The 23,077-nt window shown below is 44.0% G+C and overlaps 1 protein-coding gene across 9 annotated transcripts in view; it reads left to right on the top strand.

The window, feature by feature from the left end:
• SERGEF (secretion regulating guanine nucleotide exchange factor) overlaps positions 1-23,077 on the top strand; it is a 217,111-nt gene that overhangs the window by 3,558 nt on the left and 190,476 nt on the right. For 5 of the 9 annotated variants that reach the window (XM_027578812.1, XM_027578810.1, XM_027578817.1 and 2 more), the window contains exons 2-8: positions 184-319; positions 1,877-2,032; positions 3,727-3,821; positions 7,870-7,930; positions 12,839-12,952; positions 15,754-15,816; positions 19,708-19,866. In XM_027578812.1, coding sequence (XP_027434613.1) covers positions 184-319; positions 1,877-2,032; positions 3,727-3,821; positions 7,870-7,930; positions 12,839-12,952; positions 15,754-15,816; positions 19,708-19,866 — 784 coding nt within the window. Of the gene's footprint in view, positions 1-183; positions 320-1,876; positions 2,033-3,726; positions 3,822-7,869; positions 7,931-12,838; positions 12,953-14,937; positions 14,994-15,753; positions 15,817-19,707; positions 19,867-23,077 lie in introns of all 9 variants that reach the window. The other 4 variants (XM_027578811.1, XM_027578814.1, XM_027578815.1 and 1 more) reach the window with 4 other exon arrangements.

Genomic DNA, 23,077 nt, shown 5'->3' with positions numbered 1-23,077 from the left:
TGGGAATGGGGCCACCATCTAAGTATGGGTTGCATATAACAGCCTCTTAAGAATGAGCTTATGAAATCTCATCTGTGAAAGGCTCTGAGAGGCATGTCAGGATGAGAAAGATAGGGACAGGTAAATGCACATTGACAGTTGTGGTTCCTGTACGCTTTCATCCTTGCCTTACATTATCCCTAGGGTGCAAATAGCTACGGGCAACTTGGCCTTGGCCATAAGGAAGATGTACTTTTGCCCCAGCAACTGAATGACTTCTGTAAACCTGAGTGTATCAGGAGGATCACAGGAGGAGGGGGCCACTCTGCTGTTGTCACAGGTAACATCTTTCTGGAGTAGACATTTCTTATTTAGACATTTCCCACTAGCAGGTTATGTTGCCATCTTTCAGCTTCTTGTATTTTGCAGAGGAAAACATTCTTGTGAAAGAGCCAAGTTACCGTTAGAGAATTCTAGATTTTTAGAGCTGAAAGGCCTTCAGAGATCTTCTAGGCTCCCCGCCCCCATTTATACAAATGAGGCTCAGAGAGGAAAACCAGTTGCTTACGGTTACAAGACACATTAGTGGCAGAGTTGGCAACATATTTTACACTTTATATTATATATTGCTATTTAACTTTCACTTGTGAGGTAGAAGTCTTTGCAATTAGATTGAATATTCCTTGAGAGCAAGAACTTTGTGTTTTCCTTAATTTCCTTTGCAGAACCTATGATAGTACTTAACGTGTACTACAGGTGCCCTGATATTGCAAAGAAGGGCATATTGCATCCCAGTTAAGAACGTGAGTTCTGGGGGGGCTCCTGGGTGGCTCAGTCGGTTAAGTGGCTGCCTTCATCTCAGATCATGTTCCCAGAGTCTCGGGATCAAGCCCCACGTCAGGCTCCCTGTTCAGCGGGGAGCCTGCTTCTCCCTCTGCTTCTCGCTCTCTCACATAAATAAATAAAATCTTAAAAAAAAGTGAGTTCTGGAATCAACTGCCTGGGTTCAAATCCTGGTTCTATTATTAGCCATGTGTCCTTGAGCATATTAATTCCTCTGTGCCATTTTCCCCTTTGCTACATGGGGGTAATAAGGCTGGATGAGGAGAATCAGTGAGTGACAGGGCTGCATTATGACTTTCATGGGTCCTTGGCACTTTTGCCTTTGTGGACCCTTTCCTCCATAAAGAAATATTAAGAATTCTATTTTACAACCTCATTGATATAAAGATTAGTCTAATCCAGGCTAGATTTAACATTGCATATTCATTATTATTGCCTTTATTTTTTTCTTATTTTAAAAGAATGTAAAATTAGGGGCACCTGGGTGGCTCAGTGGGTTAAGCGTCTGCCTTTGGTTTGGGTCATGATCTCAGGGTCCTGGGATCGAACCCACATCGGGCTCCCTGCTCAGCGGTCCCTCTGCCGCCCCCCCCCCCCCCCCCCGCTTGTGCTCTCTCGCTCTCTCTCTGTGAAATAAATAAGATCTTAAAAAATATATATATAAAATTAAAACATTTTTGTGGGCCTCTAAAAGTATTGTAGGCCCTAGGCCCTCTGCCTAAAGGATAAATCGGCCAAAGATAAAGCTCGTATCATAATACGTGGCATGTTCTAAGTTCTAAATGAATGTTGGCTTTTCTTGTTCTAGTAGATGCTCAATTAGGTGATTGGCCACTGCTCTAGGACTTGGAGTATCCCATGTAGGTACTAGATTTGAACGCCTTGGCCCTATGCCATTTAGGCCAGTGCACATTAACCTATGTGGCTTATTATGCGCGTGGGAAAAGAGTTGCTGGGTTTGTGACTGCAACTAATTAGTGAGATCCTTTTTCTCACTTGGACAGTTGTAATTTCCCCTGTGTACGCTATCACCAAAGCCTTTTCCTTTTTGCAGATGGTGGAGGCCTTTTTGTTTGTGGCCTGAACAAAGATGGGCAACTGGGGCTTGGTCACACAGAAGATGTTCTGTATTTTACTGCCTGCCCGTCCCTCCTTGGCTGTCCCATCCAACAGGTGGCCTGTGGCTGGGATTTTACCATTATTCTCACAGGTGAGTTCACTCTTGGGTAAGTCTTTATCACCACAAAGGCAGTGGGTGAGAAGAGCTTGGTGGTGGTGATCCCAATTAAGTGAAATCCTCTATATGTGTAAACACACATACAAATTTCTCTCTGGTTGTTGAGGAAGGTTGTGGGTGCCTTTTGCAAGAGGAGTTTGAACAGCAAAATTTTGGGATAGAACATTCTTTGCCAGAAACTGGGGGATGGACTAGATTAACTTTGGTGGCTACTTCCTGTCCCAGAAATTCATGATAGCTGTTTGTCTGGGCTAGCTGGCCAGTCGTGCTGACTAAGGGCTACTCATGGGGGAATGTGGTGGGGAAGCATGAGGAAATCAGAGGTCACACAACAGTGGTAACAGCTTTTTCCCCAGTGAAGGATTTAAAAAAAAAATTAAATATGGTTGGGCGGAATTGTTTAGTCTCTGCAAAGCCAGATAGCAGAATAGGATGTAGAGGGACATGGCCAAAGGGTTAATAGGATAATGCTCTTGGGAGCAGCTAGCAATAGTTACTTCTTTTTCCCTGGAAGTAGTTTTGCCCCATCTAGCTTGTCATTCTGGATGGAAAAGACCGTCTAGAGTTTCTGATTAGATTCCCTCGTTGACAGTCCTCTGGAAAAGGCATCTTCTGACCATAGCCTCTCCCGCCCCCCCACCCTTGTGGATTCTCATGAGCATAGCTCAGATCCCAGGCTTTTAGCACATGGCTTCTTTTATTGTTCCCTACCTATCCCTGTTGTTGCCTTGTCTTTTATTCTCCACAGTCCGCATACTTTTCTTTCTAGAAATATCACGCAGAACATTGTTCTCTGGTCCAGCCCCTTTTGTCTCTCTGATGAACTCTTAACCCCTTCTTTAAAACCCTGCTCAGGCATCACCATCTCTTCTGCAGAGGGGTTCTGTAATGTGTGCTGAATTTAGTAGTAATAACTCTAAATAATAGCTATCATTTCTGAAGTGCTTTTCGTGGACTGTGTTGGGGTTATGAGATGTCAGTGGATAACACTCTGTTTCCTGCTCACTTGTGGAACCAGTTGTGAGAAAGGAGGAGAGCAGCCAGATAGCTGGAGATCACACTGTTGGCTTTTCACTGATAAAGGCTAAGTTGGAGGACGGGGTTGATGGTCAGGCCAAGGGGTTCTGTAACACTCCTCTGAGCCAAACTTATTCTGCAAACACTAGGTTATCTGTGTAGGGGAAGCACTTACTCTGCATCAGTCCAGAATACCTGAGAGGAAGGTACCAAGCCACACATGTCGTGTTCCTTCTCCCAAATCCATCAGTTGGTTAGGTTATCCCTTTTCCCCTGGGAGGCAGTGAGCATGGGGAGGAGCAGGGAGAGAGGCCTGGGGTGTTAAAATAATGAAAATTGTGATGCATGGAAATGAGAAAAGTGGGGAGTAAGTATCCTCCCATCCCAGCACCAGGCAGCGGGCTAATGTTCTACACAGATAAGCTGCCATTAATTAGGTAGTGTGATGGAGAATCTGTGAAACTAGCCCAGTGCCTTGTGTTTTTATTCCTAGAGGAACAATAAAAGCAGGGACTGTGGTTTGAATGTGCTGAATCACAGGCCCCACTTCCTCCTCTCATTCCCTTTGCTCTTCCCATCCTTCAGCATTTACCCACTGGTTACAGATACCTTACTTCTTAGATTATGGTTTAAGTATTTGAATTTTGCAGAGAGTGGTCAAGTTCTGTCATGTGGATCCAACTCCTTTGGCCAGCTGGGGGTTCCTCATGGCCCTCGAAGATGTGTGGTTCCCCAGGCCGTGGAGGTAAGGATAGCACCCAATATGTAGCTGACCCCCGTCCTGTTAAAGCGTTTCCCTGCCCCAGACTCAGAGACTGGCTGGGTCCCTGAAAACCCAGGGGCTAGTCAGAATTTAAGTTGGAAAACCTAGGTTCTCCCGGGAAAAAGTAGGTCGGGGGTGGGTGATGGAGGTTGTGAGTGAAAATCCTCTGTTAGTCCTCATACACGTTATAAATTTTTGTGAAATAAAACAATGAAAGTAATATATGTCACAAAGACATTAATTACATTTTACAATTCTAAAATTAGTAATAATGGGAACTAGGTTAGAAACAGGTCCAGATAGAAGTGACTTAGCTAAAGACACTAAGCTCAGCAAATGGTAGATCAGTAGTGCCCAATAAAAATGTGATGTGAATCGCATATGTAATTTAGGATTTTTTAGTAGCATCATTTTTAAGAGTAAAGAGAAAAATATGAAATTAATTTTTAAAATAACAGGTTTCTTGAGATGTAGTTCACATGCCATAGAATTTACCCTTTAAAAATGTATAATTCAGTGGTTTTTCGTATATCACAGAGATGTGCAGCCGTCAGCATTATCTAATTTGAGAACATTCTCATCACCAGGAAAGAAACTGTGTACCCGATGGCAATTACTTCCCCTTCTGCCCTCCCCTAACCCCTGGCCACCACTCATCTGTCTCTGTGGATCTGCCTATTCTGGGCATTTCACATAAATGGAATCATAGAATATGTGGCTTTTTGTGTCTGGCTTCTCTCATGTCACATGATGTTTTTAAGTTTCACTCATATTGTGGTGTGTAGGTGAAATTAATTTTAATAACTTTTAAGTTAACCCAATGTATTCAAACTAGTATTATTTCATTATATGTGTCACTAATGTTAACATTTCCTAATGAGATGCTTTATGTTGTCTGTTTCATACAAGTTAATCTCTGGTGTACATTTTGTATTCAGAGTGTGTCTCAGTTTAGCCTAGTTATGTCTAGTCACATATCGGTTACTTGGTAGCTGCATGTAGCTAGTGGCTTCTTCCTAGACAGGACTCCTGGCCCTAGTTCAGAGCTCTTTCCACTGCATCCATACTTAAAATGTACACATTTTTGTGAAGTTTGTATGTAAGTGGTCACAATAGGACTGTGGAATTTTATTTTATTTTATTTTTTTAATGATTTATTTATTTGAGAGAGACACACACAGACAGAGAGCGTGTGTGTGGTGGGGGAGGGGAACAGGGAGAGGGAGAGAAGCAGGCTCTGTGCTCAGCATGGGACTCGATCCCACGACCCTGAGATCATCCCACGACCCTGAGATCATGACCTGAGCTGAAACCAAGTGTCAGTTGCTCAACTCACTGAGCCACCCAGGTGCCCAGGGACTATGGAATTTTAAAAGAAATATCCTGGGATCTAAAATGAGTTTCCCACCACCTCAGCTGCTCACATCTAGCTAATTTTCTTGAACTCTGACTCAGAGTAGGAGATCTGTTTTCATTGGAGAGAACTTGGTCATATTGCTGAATTACAGTTGCTGGTCTTTGGGATATTATTTGAGGTCATGATCTCCACAGTGTTTTAGAGTGTTCAGGCTGCTGTCACAAGAATTCTATATACTGGGTGGCTTCAACAACAAACATTTATTTTTCACACTTCCGGAGGCTGGAAAGTCCAAGATCAGGGCGTCGGCAGAATTGGTGTCTGGTGAGGACCTGCTTCCTTGTTCATAGACACTCATTTTGCTGGACAAAGGAGCTCTCTGGGGCCTCTTTTATAAGGGCATTAATCCCATTCATAAGGGCTCCATTCTCATGACCTAATCACCTCCAGGAGACCGCATTTCCAAATACTATATCACATTGGGTAATAGGTTTCAGTATATGAATTTCAGGGGAAAACAAACATTCAGTCTGTAGCACATGGTATGCAGAGAAATCTAGACTCTGCAGTCCCTGTCGTAGGAAGTGTTGCAGTTGCCAATTACAAATAGATGGCCTTTTAAGAACCTACATAAGTTCTAATTAATTTAGCTTAGGTCACATGATTAAAGAAGACAGAAGGGAACAATGGTTAAAATATGTTGGATGACAGAATCAGGAGGTGACAACATTTGTCAGGCTGTATCCTCTTGAACAACGGGAGGAATGTGCCAAAGTGAAATATAAGAGAAATTCATTCATATATTAAATAGCAGCTGTTGCGTGTAGGCACTGTGTTTAGGGCCGTGGGGACAAAGGTGAGTATGACCCAATCTTAGCATTTGCGGGTCTTAGAGTTTAGTGGTCCAGGGTAGATATAGAAACATCTAAATGCATTACCTTGTTAAAACTATGGTGGATGCAGGTATAGCCTCAAAGGAGGGAATACTTAACTCTTTCTAGGGAGAGGGAGGTGGAGTGAGGACAGGCTTATGCTGAGTCTTGAAAGTTGAGTAGAAGTTTACATGGCTTGAGATAAGATGCACAGAGTAGCTATAAAAGAAGAGCGTTCCACACAGAAGGAAGTATAAGCAAAGGTGTAGAAGCACAAAATATCAGGGTTTGAGACACTGCAAGCAGTTTAGTATGATTGGAACATAAGGAAGTGGTAGAAGTGCCCATGGGGAGGGGACCATCAGGGAGGTAGTATATGGCAAGTGGTCAGAACAGTGTGTTGGGCGGGGCCAGAAGGGATAGTGTGGAGGGTGGAGTGAAGAGTGCATGCTCTCTCTCTCTCTCTCTCTCAAAAAAAAAAAAAAAAAACGAAACTAGCAACTTTAAACAACAAGCATTTACTATCTAAGTTTCTTTTTTTTTTTTAAGATTTTATTTATTTTATTTGAGAGAGAGAATGAGATAGAGAGCATGAGGGGGGGAGAGTCAGAGGGAGAAGCAGACTCCCTGCTGAGCAGGGGGCCCGATGCGGGACTCGATCCCAGGACTCCAGGATCATGATCTGAGCCGAAGGCAGCCGCTCAACCAACTGAGCCACCCAGGCGCCCTACTATCTCAGTTTCTGAGGGTCAGGGATCTTGGAACAACTTAGCTGGTCTCATGAGGTTACGGTCAAGATGTTAGCTAGGGCTGCAGGCTGTCTGCTGACGGCTCTGGGCTGGGCTGGCAGACCCGCTGCCATGCTCTCTCACCTGGCAGTTGGCTTTAGTTCCTTGCCACGTGGGCGTTTCTGTGGGATTGTGCAGGCATGGCATCTGGCTTCCCCCAAGAGAGATTCGAGAGTGAGGCCAAGCAGGAAGGCTCATTGCCTTTTATCACCTTGTCTCTAGGCTGCTCATCACTTCTTTATCCTGGTCACTAGAAACAAGTCACCAAGTCCAGCCCACATTCAGCCAGAGGGGAATTAGGCTCCACAACTTGAAGGGATGGGTTTCAAAGAATTTGAGGACTTGGTTTTAAAGCCACCACAAGACATCTTAGAGAGGACGCACAACTGTCTTCACATATTTGGAAAACATTGTGAGAGGCTAGAGGCAGCTAAGGAGGTAAATGGAATGGTGGAAACATGGAGCAGGCACCCGGGGATAGTGAGCCCATGTCACTGGAAGCAGCTGCTTGGGAGGGGTAGGATGATGATTTCCTGGGGTGTTGTGGAGGGGTTCTGGCATTGGATGGGGTTTGGACTAGATCAGAGGCCATCCAGCTAGAACCTGGGTAAATGAAGTGTTGCTGGAACACAGCCATGCCCATTCATTCATGTATTGCCTCGGGCTGCTTTTATGTTACGTTGGCAGAGCAGAGACTATGACACAAACCATGTAGCCTGCAAAGTCTAAAATAGTTCCTCTCTGGTCTTTATAGAAGACATTTGCCAACCCCTGGACTGGATGAAGGTCCCTTGCAGCCCTGAGACACATTGTGATACATTTATTTTTAAAAGATTTTTTTCCTTTTCAGGATACATAGAGAGGTATTTAGGGATGGAAATGTTGGAGGTTGGGGACTCTAAACCAGTCAGACATGTAATGAGGGCCATGCTGCATTGTATCAGGGCATAAAGTACATAACATCTTGCAGATGGGTGATTCTAAGATCTCAGTCCTTTTCTTTCTTTCGACAGCTCCTGAGAGAGAAGGTTGTTTGCATTGCTGCTGGACTGAGGCATGCTTTAGCTGCTACAGGTGATCATCTTGCTTTTATTTTCAAAATGGGCTCATAATAAAGAGAAACAGAGCTTTAGAGGAAAAAAACTAAGGAGTAATTCAAAGTGTCCTGCTGTGCTGCATTTCTGATTAGAAGGGGGAGACACAAGGCTAAAGTCATGTGGGAAACCTTCAGCAGGTGGGGAGGAAGGAAATGAAGTTTTCTAGTTCCTTATTATGTTCTAGGCATGGTGCTAGATTCTCTTGATTTAATCCATACTTTATTTCATCCTTACAACCTTGCCATGATGCAAGTTACATGTGAAGAAACTGAGGTGCATAGACTCGAGTGCTTGTCTAAGTTTGCGCAGGGGATAAGGTGGTCAAAGGCAGAGCTGGGAACAGAGTCTGGAATGACCTCCTTTCCAAGGCCCACATTTTTTACTGTGAACTACACTGCTTTCCTAGTGGGTTTTAACGTTTATTAACGTCAAAGCTTCCAATGAGCTCGTCTCCTGTACCATGAGAGAGTGGTGGTGGACCTCAGGCTGACAGTGTGTGTGAGGGTGACGGTGGCAGGTGGAGAGAGGTGGTGGCCTGCAGAAGAACGGTGAGCCTTTCTCCTCTCCCTGGGTCGTTTTTCTGCTCCCACTCTCACGAGGTGAAGGGCAGGCCTAACTGGCTGTGGCAGCTCAGGCTCAAGCGTTGATGAGTCCAGTCGCGGCCCGGGGAGGCCGGAGGGGGCGAGGAAGGGTCCAGTGCAGCTCGGTACTGATGGTCGCCTGGGGCTTAATGTTGCGCATGTAGGAAACAAGTTTTGAGATAATTGCAGATTCACATGCAGTTGCAAGAAATAAAATAGATCTCATGCACTCTCTTCCCAGTTTCTCCCAGCGGTGACATTTTGTGAAACTGTAGCTCAGCAGCCCGGCCGGTCTTGCTACGGTCAGGATACGAACAGCTCCGTCACCATAACCGTCCCGCCTGTGGCCTTTTCCTAGCACTCACTTTTATACACCCTTGTAGGTACCTTTTATACATTCACTTCCTACCTGCCCCCACCCCTTCTTAGCTCCTGGCAGCTGCTCTTCTGTTCCCCAACAGTAATGTCACTTCAAGGACGTTATATAATGGTATCATACAGTATGTAGCCTTTTGCGGTTGACTGTTTTTGCTCAGCAGGATTCCCTGGAGAGTCATCCAAGGTGTGTGTATCAATAATTTGTTCCTTTTTACTGCTGAGTAGTAGCAGTCCCTGGTATAGATGTACCACTGAATTAGTCATCTCAGGCTGCCGTAACGAAATATCACAGACTGGATGGCTTAAACAGTTCCTTACAGTTACAGAGGCTAGAAGTCCCAGATCAAGAGGCCAGGAGGATTGCTCTCCGGTGAGGCGTCTCTTTCTGACTTGTAGATGGCTGCCTTCTTGCCGTGTCCTTATAGGGCCTTTGCTCTGTGCACTCATGGAGAGAGGGAGGCATCTGGTATCTCTTCTTTTTATAAGGATACCAGTTCTGTCAGTTGAAGGCCTCACTCTTATGACCCATTTAACCTTTATTAGTTCCTTACAGGCCTCTCTCCAAATACAGTCACACCTGAGTTTAGGGCCTCAACATAAGAATTTTTGGGGGCACAGTTCAGCCCACAACAACGCAGTTTGTTTAACCAGTCACCCATTGAGGGACATCTGGTTGTTTCCAGGTTTTGGCTATTAAGAATAAAGCAATAAACATTTGTGGACAAGTTTTTATGCAGACATAAATTTTCATTTCTCTGGGATAAACGCCCAGGAGTGTGATTGCTGAGTTGTATGCTAGTGATTACATTTTTATAAGCTGCTTCTCTTTTTAGAAATTAGCAGGACTGGAGAATTGCCTATTTTTGGTTTAATTCCCCCCTTCCTACCAACTTCTGTAATTGCTAGTCTTATGTGTACATTTCTGTCCAGTTACAAAGCAGCAGTTTCCATTATGCATTTGATGGACTTTTAAAAAAAATTTTATATTATCTTATGTTAATCACCATACATTACATCATTAGTTTTTGATGCAGTGTTCCATGATTCATTGTTTGTGCATAACACCCAGTGCTCCATGCAGAACGTGCCCTCTTTAATACCCATCACCAGGCTAACCCATCCCCCCACCCCCCTCCCCTCTAGAACTCTCAGTTTGTTTCTCAGAGTCCATCGTCTCTTATGGTTCGTCTCCCCCTCCGATTTCCCCTCCTTCATTTTTCCCTTCCTACTATCTTCTTTTTTAACATATAATGTATTATTTGTTTCAGGGGTACAGGTCTGTGATTCGTCAGTCTTACACAGTTCACAGCGCTCACCATAGCACATACCCTCCCCAATGTCTGTCACCCATCCCCCCCACCCCCCTTCACTCCAGCAACCCTCAGTTGCGTTTGATGGACTTAATTGTAAGTCCTCCTCACTCCCATTTAATCTGTAAATATTTCTGCAGGCATCTCTGAAAGATAAGGACTCTTTCTGAAACCATTACCAAAATACCATCATCATACCTACAAAACACTAACAATAAATCTGCAATTCGATCAAGTATCCAGTCAGTGTTTAAATTTTCTTGACTGTCTCCAAAATATTTTTTTTAACAGTTTGTTTGAGTCAGGATCCCAGTGATGTCTAGGCTGCAAGTGGTGGATATGAGTGTCATGTCTCTCCTTTTAAAAATACTTATTTATTTACTCCTTGTAATTTTTTGTGATAAAATGTGCATGACAGAATTTACCATCTTTTTTTTTTTTTTTTTTTTAAAGAATTTATTTATTTATTTGAGAGAGAGAGAGAAACAGCATGAGAGGGGAAAGGGTCAGAGGGAGAAGCAGGCTCCCCGCTGAGCCGGGAGCCCGATATGGGACTCGATCTCGGGACTCCGGGATCATGACCCGAGCCGAAGGCAGTCACTCAACCAACTGAGCCACCCAGGCGCCCCAGAATTTACCATCTTAACCATTTTTACGTGTACAGTCCATTCATGTTATTGTGCAACCATTACCACCATCCATCTCCAGAACTCCTTTCATCTTGTGGAACCACAAACAATAACTTCCCCTCCCCCCAGCCCCTGGCAACTGCCATTCTTTTTTCTGGCTCTGTGATTTCGACCACTCACACAGGTACCTTCTATGAGTGGAATTGTACAGTATTTGTCCTTTTGTGGCTTATTTCACTTAGCATAGTGTCCTCAGGGTCTATCCATGTTGTAGTGTGTGTCAGAATTTTCTCCCTTTTTAAGGCTGACTATTTCATTGTGTGGATAGACCACGTTTTGCTTATCGGTTCACCTGTTGATAGACACTTGGGTTGCCGCCGTGTGTCAGCTATTGTGAATAAGGCTGCCATGAACATGGGTGTACAAATATCACTTCCAGGTCCTGCTTTCAGTTTTGTAAGATATATACCCAGAAGTAGAACTGTTGGATCATATAGTAATTCTATTTTAATTTTTTGAGGGACTGCCATGCTGTTTTCCCCAAGGGCCGTACCACTTACATTTCTGCCAGTAGTGCACAAGGGTTCCAAATAACTCTGCATCCTTGCCAACATTTGTTATTTTCTGTTTTTTTTTTTTAATGGTAGCCATCCTAATGAGTATGAAGTAGTATCTCATTGTGGGTTTGTTTTGCATTTCTCTAATAATTAGTGATATTGATCCTCTTTCACATGTGCCTTTTGATCATCTGTATGTTTTCTTTCTTTCTTTTTTTTTTTTTTAAAGATTTTATTTATGCATTTGAGACACAGAGATACAGAGAGAGAGAGTATGAGCAGGGAAGAGAGGCAGAGGGAAAGGGAGAAGCAGGCTCCCTGCTGAGCAGGGAGCCCGAGGTGGGGCTCAATCCCAGGACCCAGGGATCATGACCTGAGCCCAAGGCAGATGCTTAACCATCTGAACCACCCAGGCGCCCTCATCTGTATGTTTTCTTTAGAGAAATGTCTCTTCAAATCCTTTGCTCATTTTTGAATCAGGTTTTTTTTCAGTTGTTGAGTTTTAGGAGTTCGCTATATATTTTGAATATTAATCCCTTATCAGATATCACAAGATTCTTTTAATCTATAAATTGTTTTTCCTCACTTTTTCTCCCCCTTGCAATTTATTTGTGGAAGAGATGGTAAGTTTTGTTTTATTTCAGCACTGTGTTTTGCTAGTCGTCATCACTTCTATTTCACAAAGTGGGCTGGTCTGTTTACAGCCTAAAGGAACGTGGGTTACAGGATGCTTCTGGAGGAGTGACTGTAGTTTAAATATATGAAAAGTTACCTCTGCATTTACATGAGGTTCAGAACATGGGCACATGAACTAGATTCAGTGGATAGGGAAATAAAAGGCCGTTCCCCTGAAGGAGTGGCTATTAAGCTATCTTGCAGTCATAAATATGTATTTATTTGATAATTAGGAATCACTGCATTTATCTTGGTGTAGTAGAAAAAACACTGTATTAGGCGTTATGAGAGCTGAGTCCTAGTATTTTCTCTGCTACTAGCTCCCTGTATGACCTTGGGCACATCACATTGTCTTTTCAAGCCCTCAGTTTGCTCGTCTACTAAATGTGAGGAATGGACTTGATAATCTTCCAGGTTCTTTCCTGCTGGGTCAGGAGTTTGAGTTGTCCTTCCAGGTTAGTCATGAACAAGGTGTCGTTTCAGTGCTTTGACTCTGGAAGAGTGTCCTGGAACTTTTTGGAAGGAGTTTTAGTATGTGGGAATTTTCTTTGATGGTTTTAGGTTGCCCTGAAGATTGGACTTGTGATTGGCTTGGTGGTAACCAAGTCATAGGGTCCCTGGAAGCACTGAGCTTCTCCATAGCAAGTGTGTTAACTGAGAATGCATTGAGAAACTCCCGTAGCATGGGGCTCCAGGAGCAATCTTGTCTTAATCCCGTAAAACATTTTCTCGTTTTCTTCTTCTCCATCGGGAAGCAAGTGGTATCGTGTTCCAGTGGGGGACTGGTTTGGCATCATCTGGACGGCGGTTGTGCCCTGGGCAGACTCTCCCACCGTTTTTGACGGCAAAGGAACCAAGCAGAGTGACAGGTAAGGCCCATATTTCTGAGTCCTATATTTATTCTTTGTCAAGAAATAGTGACACAGGCATGCAGAAAATGGGTCAATGGAGTTTACTCTTTACACTGCTTTACTATTTTCTTAGTTCCTCTGTCTTCAGTCTCTGTGTTGGTTAGGTCTGTTAGTCTTGTTAGAATTTTTGTGGGCCCAGTAAAAGTACCCCTCCTCACTGCCAGAGGGGGAGCCTGTTGAGAGATAGATGCAAGTCAGATAAGTGGAGATCAGAATGGTAGCTCTGGAACTGTTAAAAGTTAGGTTGGAAGACGTGACTTAGGTGTTCGGAAATAATGTGTAGCAACAGTGAGCCTCTAGATTCTGAGTCCCCGATTGGATTTACTCACTAGGCACTGTTGCAGCTGCATAGCGTCAGCCCCGCTAAGCTCACTGCAGGGCTGGGAACACACAAGGAGGCACCCTCTCTGCAGGCAGGCACATCCTAAAGGGAGAACCTGGAAGGACTGTGCTTCGCAAGCCCAGTTCCTTCTCCCAAAAGCGGAGCAGGAGTGAGTGAGGGGCCAAGAGTGTTCTGTAGGGAAGTCTCTCTCTCTCTTTTTTTTTTTTTGACTCTGCATTTTATTTTATTTTATTTTTTATTTATTTATTTTTATTAACATACAGTGTATTATTTCTTTCAGGGGTCTGTGATTCATCAGTCTTACACAATTCACAGTGCTCACCATAGCACATACCCTCCCCAATGTCCATCACCCAGCCACCCCATCCCTCCCACCCCCCTCCACTCCAGCAACCCTCAGTTTGTTTGCTGAGATTAAGAGTCTCTCATGGCTTGTCTCTGTAGGGAAGTCTCTTTACATGGGCACAGGAGGAGTGGGTAGTGACCATTCTGCCCATGGGTCTGGTCTGTCTTTGTAGGTCATTTAGCCTGTAGGGCTTTCTCTTCTGCTTTTCACTCTGGGGCTCAGTCTCTTTCAGCTCCTCTCTCTGCCCACCTCTCCCTCTGCTCTACACTCTCACTGTGGGCCCCCTTCTCTCTCTCTCTCTCTCTCTCTCTCTCTCTGTCTAGCACCATAGAGCACTATGTCTGCATCTCCTCTTTTTCCTTTCTTCTTCTCTTTCTTTCTTGCTGTATGCCCCAGTCTCTGAGGGTTGGCTATAGGAAAAACCCACATAGGAAACCTCTGCTGTCCTCTAGATGAGAACAAAGGAGGAATTTTTGTGGGTGGGATAGGAAGTGGGGAAAGAAGGGAAGGGAAAGCCACAGTGGGGTACAGTGATGCACAAGGTGTTGGGGTTGTTCTGATTTTCCTAAGTCCTGGAGGAGCTCCCATTCAGCTGAAGCCAGGGGTAGAGTTGGGGAGAGGACTCTTGGAGAAGGAGAAGGGGGCATTGGATGCTGGACAGGCAGTCCACTGCACATGACCTTGAACATATTCATAAAATAAACTCATACTTCCCAAACATTTTTTTCCTGCCTCATCTAGGTATTCACTGCTTCCTGGGCATTTCCTGCTTCTTATTCCTCTGCGTCTGTAGGCATGCTGTTACCCCTGCCTGAAATGTCTTCCTTCCTGTACCTTCTGGTAATCCTTATTTTATCCTGATAATTTTTCAAGGCCTAGCTCAGATACAGCTTTCTCAGTGAAGAGTCTTCCCTATTCGGACTCCATTGCATTTTCTCCATGTGCATGGACAGCACCGTGTACTGCATTATTATGAATTGTTCATGTTTTCCTACATGCCAAAGATTGGGCTTCTTAAGGGCAGAAACTGTGTCTACTTTCTGTTTCAGCACAGGACGTGTATCTGGAAGAAATCAGAAATGCTTTGATTTGATTTAAACGACCTGTTTGGGGTCTGTTTGTGGCACAGCTTAGATTTTGAGTTGATTGGTGGAGTTTTCTGATAGAACATTAGAATAGATCGTGAGCTTCCTGCCCTCAAAGTCGTTCCCTTTTTGTTCCCCCCTCGTTACCTCCTTGCTGTTGGTTCTGCAGCTGCAACCCTGGACGTCCCCTCCTTGCCGGGTGCGAGGCCCCATGCTTCCTCTCTGGTGAGTGTGCTGGAAACAGCTGCTTTGTCCTTTTCTCATTTCGCAGGATCCTCAAAGGTGTGAGGGGCATTTTATTAACATTAGTTAATAAACAGAAGTGTCAGAAAAGAGTTACAGAATCAGACTGCCTTTCTCTGCACGATAGACCCAGTGACCACAGTTTCTAGCAGAGTTGGTTAAGATTATAACCTTTCAGTGAAGGCAGTGTAATTAGGGAGGAAAAGTGCTAGACTTGGAAATGGAAGGCCAGTTCAAATTCTTAATTCTGCCTGTATGTTCTTTGGAGTCCTGAGTTTGCCTGCACACTATGAGACGGCAGCTGAATGTGTGAGATGTTGTTGCTTCTAGGCCCACGCGTGGACAGAGCTATGAGACAGCTGTGTGCACACACATAATTCCACATATGTACACCTATGTCTGTTTGTCTGTCTCTACTTGAAACCATGAGTTTACAGTGATTTCTCCAATTACAGTCCACTATCACATGGTCGATTCTAGCCTTCTACCTTTCCTCTCCTCTCTGCTAGTGAGAAATCGGGCTCCTTTATCTTCAGTATATTTACTTATTTGTTCAATCCCTTGGTAGGTAAACAGTGTCCCCACCACATCATCCATCTTTCTGGCCAGCGCCACCAACTCAGACCTGCCTGTTTTGGCTGCAGGTTTCTTTTGGGCCCAGGTGGTGCTGCCCGAGCCCCTTCTCTGCCCAATTTGTTCTGTTATAAATGTGCTTTCAAAAGATTTTTTTTTTTTTTTGTAGGCCTGGAGAATTCTAAAGCAACCTGTGTTCTTGCTGGCTCAGATCACTCAGCTTCATTGACAGGTAAGGACCAGCTCTCCGAGTCTAACGTGCCATTTGGAGTTCTGCGCGTTTCTTTTGGGACACAGAGGGAAGAGCGGAGACTTGGAGTCAGAATTCTGCTGCCAGCCCTGGTCTGATCTTAGGAAGTCACTTTACCTTCCGAGACCATTGCCTTTATTGTGTACTCTGTGGGTAGTTTAGAGAAGTAAAGATGACAATACATGTAAGGCGTCCACATGAAGGAAACACAGGCTCACTTCCTCTCCTCTCAGCTGCACAGTAGGGACAAGAATATCCCTCAGGGTAGTTTTGATTGCAAAATTCCACAGCCAGCAGTTAGTTTGTGTAGCACATTGTTACCTGACCCACCAGATCCATCTGGGGTCTAATACAGCTGTCTATTCCCTCTAGCTGCTTGCTCTCCGACTCACCTGTTCTATCCACCTCTGTCTTCCAGGGCATTTAGCTACCTCTCTGCTCTGTCTGTTCTCATCGACTCTTTGTGTTTCTATTTATCTCCATTTTTATTTACCTTTTTACTTTGTATCTTCCTTTCTAATCTCTTTGTATATCTTTCTAAATTGAGTCATGCACGTATTTCTCTATTCTATTTTGTATTTTTATGCATTTCTGCAATCTGTTTCATCTCTTTGATCCCTCCGTCTCTCTGTCTTAATCTGTTTTTCTCTCTCACACTATATCTCTCTTTGGTTATGCATCCTTCCATCCATTGGACATACCTCACCAGTACAGTACTACTTTCCAATGACAAAGCAGCATCTTCTTGGAGGTGAAGATTATCTCTTCGAAAGGTTCTCTTTCAAAGCCAAGACTGCCCTGATCCCTACCAGTAGACTGAGACAGGAGCTCTGAGAGATTCATTTTGGCAAGACTGGAGCTGAAGGCAGGACCTTTTTTGAGCAAAGGGGAATGACTTTCATACATAGTGTTTTTAGTGTTTTATGGGGAAATTAAGGTGTATGTGTACATAGGTACACAGTATGGGTAATAAACGGTGACATGCATTCTTCAACGTCAAATGTGTAATGCAGTCCAACCAACAAGTTGCTACTGTTTCCAGAATACAAAAGCCACAATGTGAGAGTTTAAATACATTACAAATTCTAAACTATGGATAATTTGTTATTTAACAAATTCAAATAACCAACTAACAAAAGAGATACCTACTTTTAGCCTATGTCTCATATTAGGTAGACTTACATATATGTTAAAAGGGTTGAGTTGAAGTGAATGCCAAGTATAAGGGAGGCCCCTGGCCATTTGCCTCCATCTCTCCTTTTGTAGAGGAAGGACTGGAGGCCCCAGGGTGAGAAGTGACTAGTTCGTGCCCCACAGTCAGTGAGGGTTGAGGAAGGCATTCTTTTCTGAGAATAGGAGTATCGTAAGAGACGTTTCTACTCTATCCTAATCAATTTGAAATGGCCAGCATTATGTAAACTTAGAGATTCTCTAATTGCTTGCTAACAATTTCTTCAAAAATCTTATAATTAGTGAAGTTATTTATTATTTCATATGTGGAACACTTTTATGGTGTTTTTATTTATTTATATATTTTTAAAGATTTTATCTATTTATTTGATAGAGACAGCGAGAGCAGGAACACAAGCACGGGGAGAGGGAGAGGGAGAAGCAGGCTTCCCGCTGAGCAGGGGGCCCGATGCGGGGCTCGATCCCAGGACACTGGGATCATGACCTGAGCCAAAGGCAGCCGCTTAACCGACTGAGCCACCCAGGCGCCCTTTTTACGGTGTTTTTAAAACATAGATGTTGAATTTTTGTTTTATTGAGATATAATTCATATATAAAATTCACCCCTTTAAAGTGTGTAATTTAGTGATTTTTAAAGTATATTCACAAAGGAAATTGGTTTTTGATATTTTGAAAGTGACTTAAAAATTGTCAAGATTAATCTCCCTCCTTCCTGGTCTAGTTCAAGCTGTTACATGTTAGATTTTGTTCATTGCTCTTTAGACCTTCTCTCTGGAGTTGTGGAGGTTATATAACTATTTGGCATTGCAGCAGAATGTAATTTTGCCTGCTGATGCAACAGTGTAATGATCCGCATGTGGAAGACAGTTTGTCTTTGCAAAAAGCTGGCCTAGACTCTCTAAGATAAATGAAGGCTTATTACAGACCCGGGCTCACCATCAGTAGCAGCTTGGTAGCCAACCGGTCCAGTAAATGGGTTGAGACTTTGCTGAGGGGCTTCTCTGCCCTCTTGTAAGGGATCTTCCTACTTTGTACACTCTGGCAAAGTCCATGGAGGTTGCCCTCTCTCAGGGCATGAAGTACACCAAATTCACATCGTCGAACTGCAGGATGTCAGTGCTACAAGGTCAACTGAGTGACGGAATGGCTCCACTGACTTAGACTCCCCCATCTTCGACCTGATGAAACAGGCCTGGAATGTGAAGTGATACACTGGTGTCAAAGGGCGATGGAGTAGCCGCTCTTGGACTGGAACCCCGAATCTTGGTCTGGCGTCCTTTAATGATACTGTTTGGCTTTCTATCAGACTTCCCTATGGCAAGCAATGCTGGAAAACTTTTCTGGGAGGTCACAAAACGCATTTGGAAGCAGAGGACTTGGCTTTCTGTTAGCCATGTGATCTTGAGACTCATTTAACATCTCCAAGCCTTGATTAATTTAGCTTCTAGAAGAATGCTGTCTAATAGAAATATGTGAGCCACATTTCAAAAAATAAAAAGCGGGTAAATTAATTTTAATAATATCTTTTATTTAACCCGATATACCCACAATATTATTTCAACCAGTAATCAATATGAAGGTTATTAAGGAACTACGTTCTTTTTCGGTTTTTTTGTGCTACGTCTTTGCAATCTGTTGTGCTTTTATTGTTTGACAACGTATCTCAGTTTGGACTGGCCACATTTCAAGCGTTGAGGGACCACGTGTGTGTGCTGTGTGCTCTATGGTACAGTGTAGAAATGTGGAATGTTAGGGTTGGTTGGAAAAGCTCTTAGAGATCACTCAGGGAGTCACAAACTGTAGCTTCACGGGCCAAACTGTGTAGCTCATGGCTCCATTTGGTCTGGCTTCCAGTTAAAAATGCTTTTGAACTTGAATGCCTTTTAGAAAAGCATGTGCCGTGTGGCTTTCCACTGTGGCCCACCAGTCTCTCTTGTGGCCCGTGTCATCAGTTACACGGTCTGCCCTTCGAGGCCATCCACCCTGCCCTCCGATTTTCAGCTGGTGAAACTAAGGCTTAGGAAGTGATTTGTCCAAGGTCAGTAGCTGGTTAGCAGGTCCAGGAATAGAAGCCAGAGCCACTTGACTGTGAATTTGCTTTCTTTCTGTTAATTCACAATGTCAGTCAGTGGCATTTCTGCTTATACCTCAGGACTACCATGAGGTTCAAATGAACTATAGTGCTGTGCGTATGGGAGGTAGCAGCATTCTGTTTTCTGCTGGACAGGACATGTTGTGAGATAATTTTGGGTCTGAAAAGTTTATGCTTAAATAATATATCTTTTAACCTGTTATTTTAAGAAAAGTTAATATATATTTTTCCTAACCAAAGGCAATGTAACCATGTTTTTTAAAATATGGAGAAAATGGAGAAACATGTTTTTCTCGTGGTAGATGTTTAATAAATATTTGTTGAATGAATTAATGAAAAAATAAACGTACACATTCTTATTCCTTGACAAACTAAGCACATTTGGCTTGTTTCCTGTTTATAGAATTAAAAACAAACTTATATGTTAATATGCTAGGCATGAATTTTGTATCCTGCTTTGCTCTACTCAGCGTCATAGCATAAGAATAATACAACCTCTCTTAACCACTTTTTTTTCAGATTTGTGTTATTTCCCATCATTTTGAACTAATGTTCCTTCACCTCTTTTGTTCCCCTTCTGTTTGTTTAAGATGCAGGAGAGCTGTATGTTTGGGGAAGCAACAAGCATGGGCTACTAGCTTCCTTGGCTGCTTTTCTTCCTATGCCCCAGAAAATAGAAGCACATTGTTTTCAGAATGAAAAGGTCACTTCTGTTTGGAGTGGGTGGACACACCTGGTTGCTCAGACAGGTGAGAGAGCAGCAGAGAAATTGTGGTTGGTAAGAACAGTGGGGGTGGGGGGGTAGGGATGGGAGGACAGCTGTCGAAACAGCTGTGAATGCTCAGGACTAAGTAGGTGGGTTTTTACTCTGAAAAGCTCTATGGATTGGGATGGGGAGGATCTGGGATCGAGTTGTGCAGTCAGCCAGATATGGAGCATTTCCTTTCTGGATCAGAGGTTTACATCCAAAGAGGCAGGGCTAGGTTAGATGGACTCTTTCTGGTCCTACGAACCCGTGAGGTTTTGAGAAGGAACCCATTGTAGCAAGCATCACCCAGAAGTTTGTCCGGGTTGTTGGGGAGTCTTTGCCTTGTCCTAGCTGAAGAGATGCCTCTACTTGCATTTTCGCCTGAGTCTAAATTAAAAGCTTCCGAAACTTAAAGATTAATATTTCAAGATTGAGGCAGGAACATTACTTTGAATCATGGCTGGCATGGTATTTTGATTATTTACATTTCCATTAACCCTAACAAACCACATACATTGATTCAGACATCCCTATATCCCCTCAGATGTTACCTTATGGTGCCACGCCATCCAGCTTCTGGCATCTTGATCTTTTCTTGAGTCTTTATTTATTTCTTACCTTTCCCTTACGGCACGTCTCCTTTTGTGGTCTTCATATTGCTGATTTTGTTCTCTGGGTTTGTTTTTTTATGGCCTCTCTTCTTCCCTGCCTTCCTAGAGCTTCTGCTGACTTACGTAGAGTTTCCCAGACAGGCCATTTCTAATTCTTAAGATCTATGATCATGTCAGAGCCTCCTGAACTTCAGGGGTTCTCAGGAGTCCCCTTGCCTGCCCTTGGCCTGCTTGTTAGCTGCACACAGATCTCCAGACTCCCAAATACCTACCTAGTGACTATTAGTTACTTCAGTGCCTTCTGGTTTTTGTCGGTTTTCAGGTCCGCTTCAGTTATCCCTGGCAAGTCCCACCTACTACACTTTGGAACACACAGACATACACTTGTGAGTCTTCATATCTATGAGGCTTTTCGTTGGTCTTTGAAAAAATTTTATGACTATTTTGGAACAGAGGCCTGTATAACAAAGGTGTAAAATAAACTTTCCATATTGACCACTTCAGAGGATTCTCTAAAGGGGAAAATTATGACTTTCCTCAGGGAGGTTCAGACTGCTAGAAGATTGGGACTAGCTACAGAAACTCTTCTTAAGGAGACTCACTGAGCACAGTAATTGTGTATTTGTACAATTGTTAATATTTGCCTTTGACCTAGACAATGAGCTTTATGAGGGATAGCACCATGTTAGTCTTGTTCACTTCTGTATCTTCACATCCTAGTTAAAAGAGAGTAAATATCTTCAAATACATATGAGTCAAGGTAGACAGCTACGATTTCTGACCTCTTTCCTTGGTCTCACTGGTTCATGAACAGAAGGCTTCAGTTTGTCTCTTTGTATTCACGAGTCCAACCAAATCAGTTATTGTTTATTGGGAACCTATTGAGCAATGTGGTGAGTGTTGGGGAAAAGACCTGGGCTATGCCCTCCCTAGAACGTGTAGACAGGCCTGAGTGTATGAATATAGACATGGAAGACTTTACCATCCATCCGTATGTCTGTCCGTCCATCCATCATACAAATGGTGGGGATCTATTTATGTACCACACCTTGTATAGATATAAACCCTGCCCTCAGGGAGCCCCCTGGCCACTGGGGGAGACCGACCTGTTACCCAGTTTCGGTACATTGCTGTCGGAGACATGCCGTGACAGAGCTAGGTACAGCATGCAGAAGGGGCATAGAAAGGAGCAGGAGTGTGAGTAACTGGGTGTTAACAGGTGGGTGTTTCATGGCTAGTCAGTCTTCAAAGAACTACCATGCAGTCAAATACACTTACCACCAAATGGCAGTGAGTCTGGTTGAGTCTGTCAGCAAACCCTCTCACTAGTTAGGTAGCTGACGAACGAAAGACGCAAAGATGCTGCTTCTTGGGGGCTAGCTGTGTAGCATTGTAACCGACACCGATTTCCACCCTCGGGGTAGGAGGTTGGAACCCACAGCCCTGACGCTGTCTGAGTCACCTCAGCTGCTCTAGAGCTCGGCTTCCCGTCACCACCCCCACTTCACAGTGAGCTTTTTCGGTAATGTTTCAGCTGTTTAATTAATTTGTTAATTCAAATCTCTTGTTTATGTACTCCGTCACTTTCCCCTTTCTCCTTAGTCCAGAACGGTTGTAAGCTGGGGTGTCTGAGTGTCCTGGCTCTTGTACCAAATTTGGGTAAATGGGAGTCTCCTGCTCTTTGACTCACCGATTTGATGCGCCTTCTAGTGGCAGGGGAAGCTCTTGCCCCGGCCCAGCGTCACTGGGGAGAAACACCCAGGGCTTCCAGTTCAGTCAGACTCAGCTGCTCATATTAATGGGAACAAGATTTGCTCACAGGGTCAGAGGCAGCTCATTAGTGGAACAAGGATTTATTTGGCTCTGGTTGTTTTTACAAGCGCCAGTGGTGAATTGCTCCTGGGACTTACCTGCACGCCACACCAGCAGCCTGCTCTCAGGCTCATTCTGGAAGGCATTCATTGTGTGATATTGATTAAAAGAAGGATTTCTGCACACTGCCCATCTATCTGTCCAGTTAGATGGGATGGGAGGGGGTGGGTTAGGAGAAGAGAAAGAGGAGTGGACTCTGCTTTCTCCCACTCTGCACAGTCCCTCAACCAGTGCTTCTCAACCCCAGGCCGTTTTCTGCCTCAGGGATTGTTTGCAATATCTGGAGACATATTTGGTTGTCACAGCTGGGGGGCGCTACTGAGATCTAGTTGGTAGAGGCCAGGGATGCTGCTGAACCTCTTGCAATGCACAGGACAGTCCTCCACAGCAAAGAAATACCTAGCCCCAAATGTGAGTCTTGCCAACATTGAGACGTGCTGCCCAAGACTGCCCTGCATCCCCAGTGGTAGGTGCTTACCTAGGGCAGTTCACACAGTATCAGGATAACTTTACAGCTGGTCTGTTTGGGCATCTGGGATGTGGTCTCTGCCCTCCCCCTTCAGGAGTCGGGTGCCTGCCTGCAGTGTTTGCGATGGAAAAATACTTTTCTCTGTTAGTCAGAGGCACTTGGAAAGAGTCCAAGAGAACCTGTTCTAATCTGGGAAAGCTGGCAAGGATACCTGTGTCTCAGGCTGGAGGAGCTGCATTCTAGAAACCTTTCCCAAGCTG

Source organism: Zalophus californianus, chromosome 11, assembly GCF_009762305.2.
Source record: "Zalophus californianus isolate mZalCal1 chromosome 11, mZalCal1.pri.v2, whole genome shotgun sequence".
NCBI classification, from domain to species: Eukaryota; Metazoa; Chordata; class Mammalia; order Carnivora; family Otariidae; genus Zalophus; species Zalophus californianus.
The sequence above is the reverse complement of the archived record's forward strand: the minus strand, read 5'-3'. Positions and strand labels throughout refer to the sequence as shown.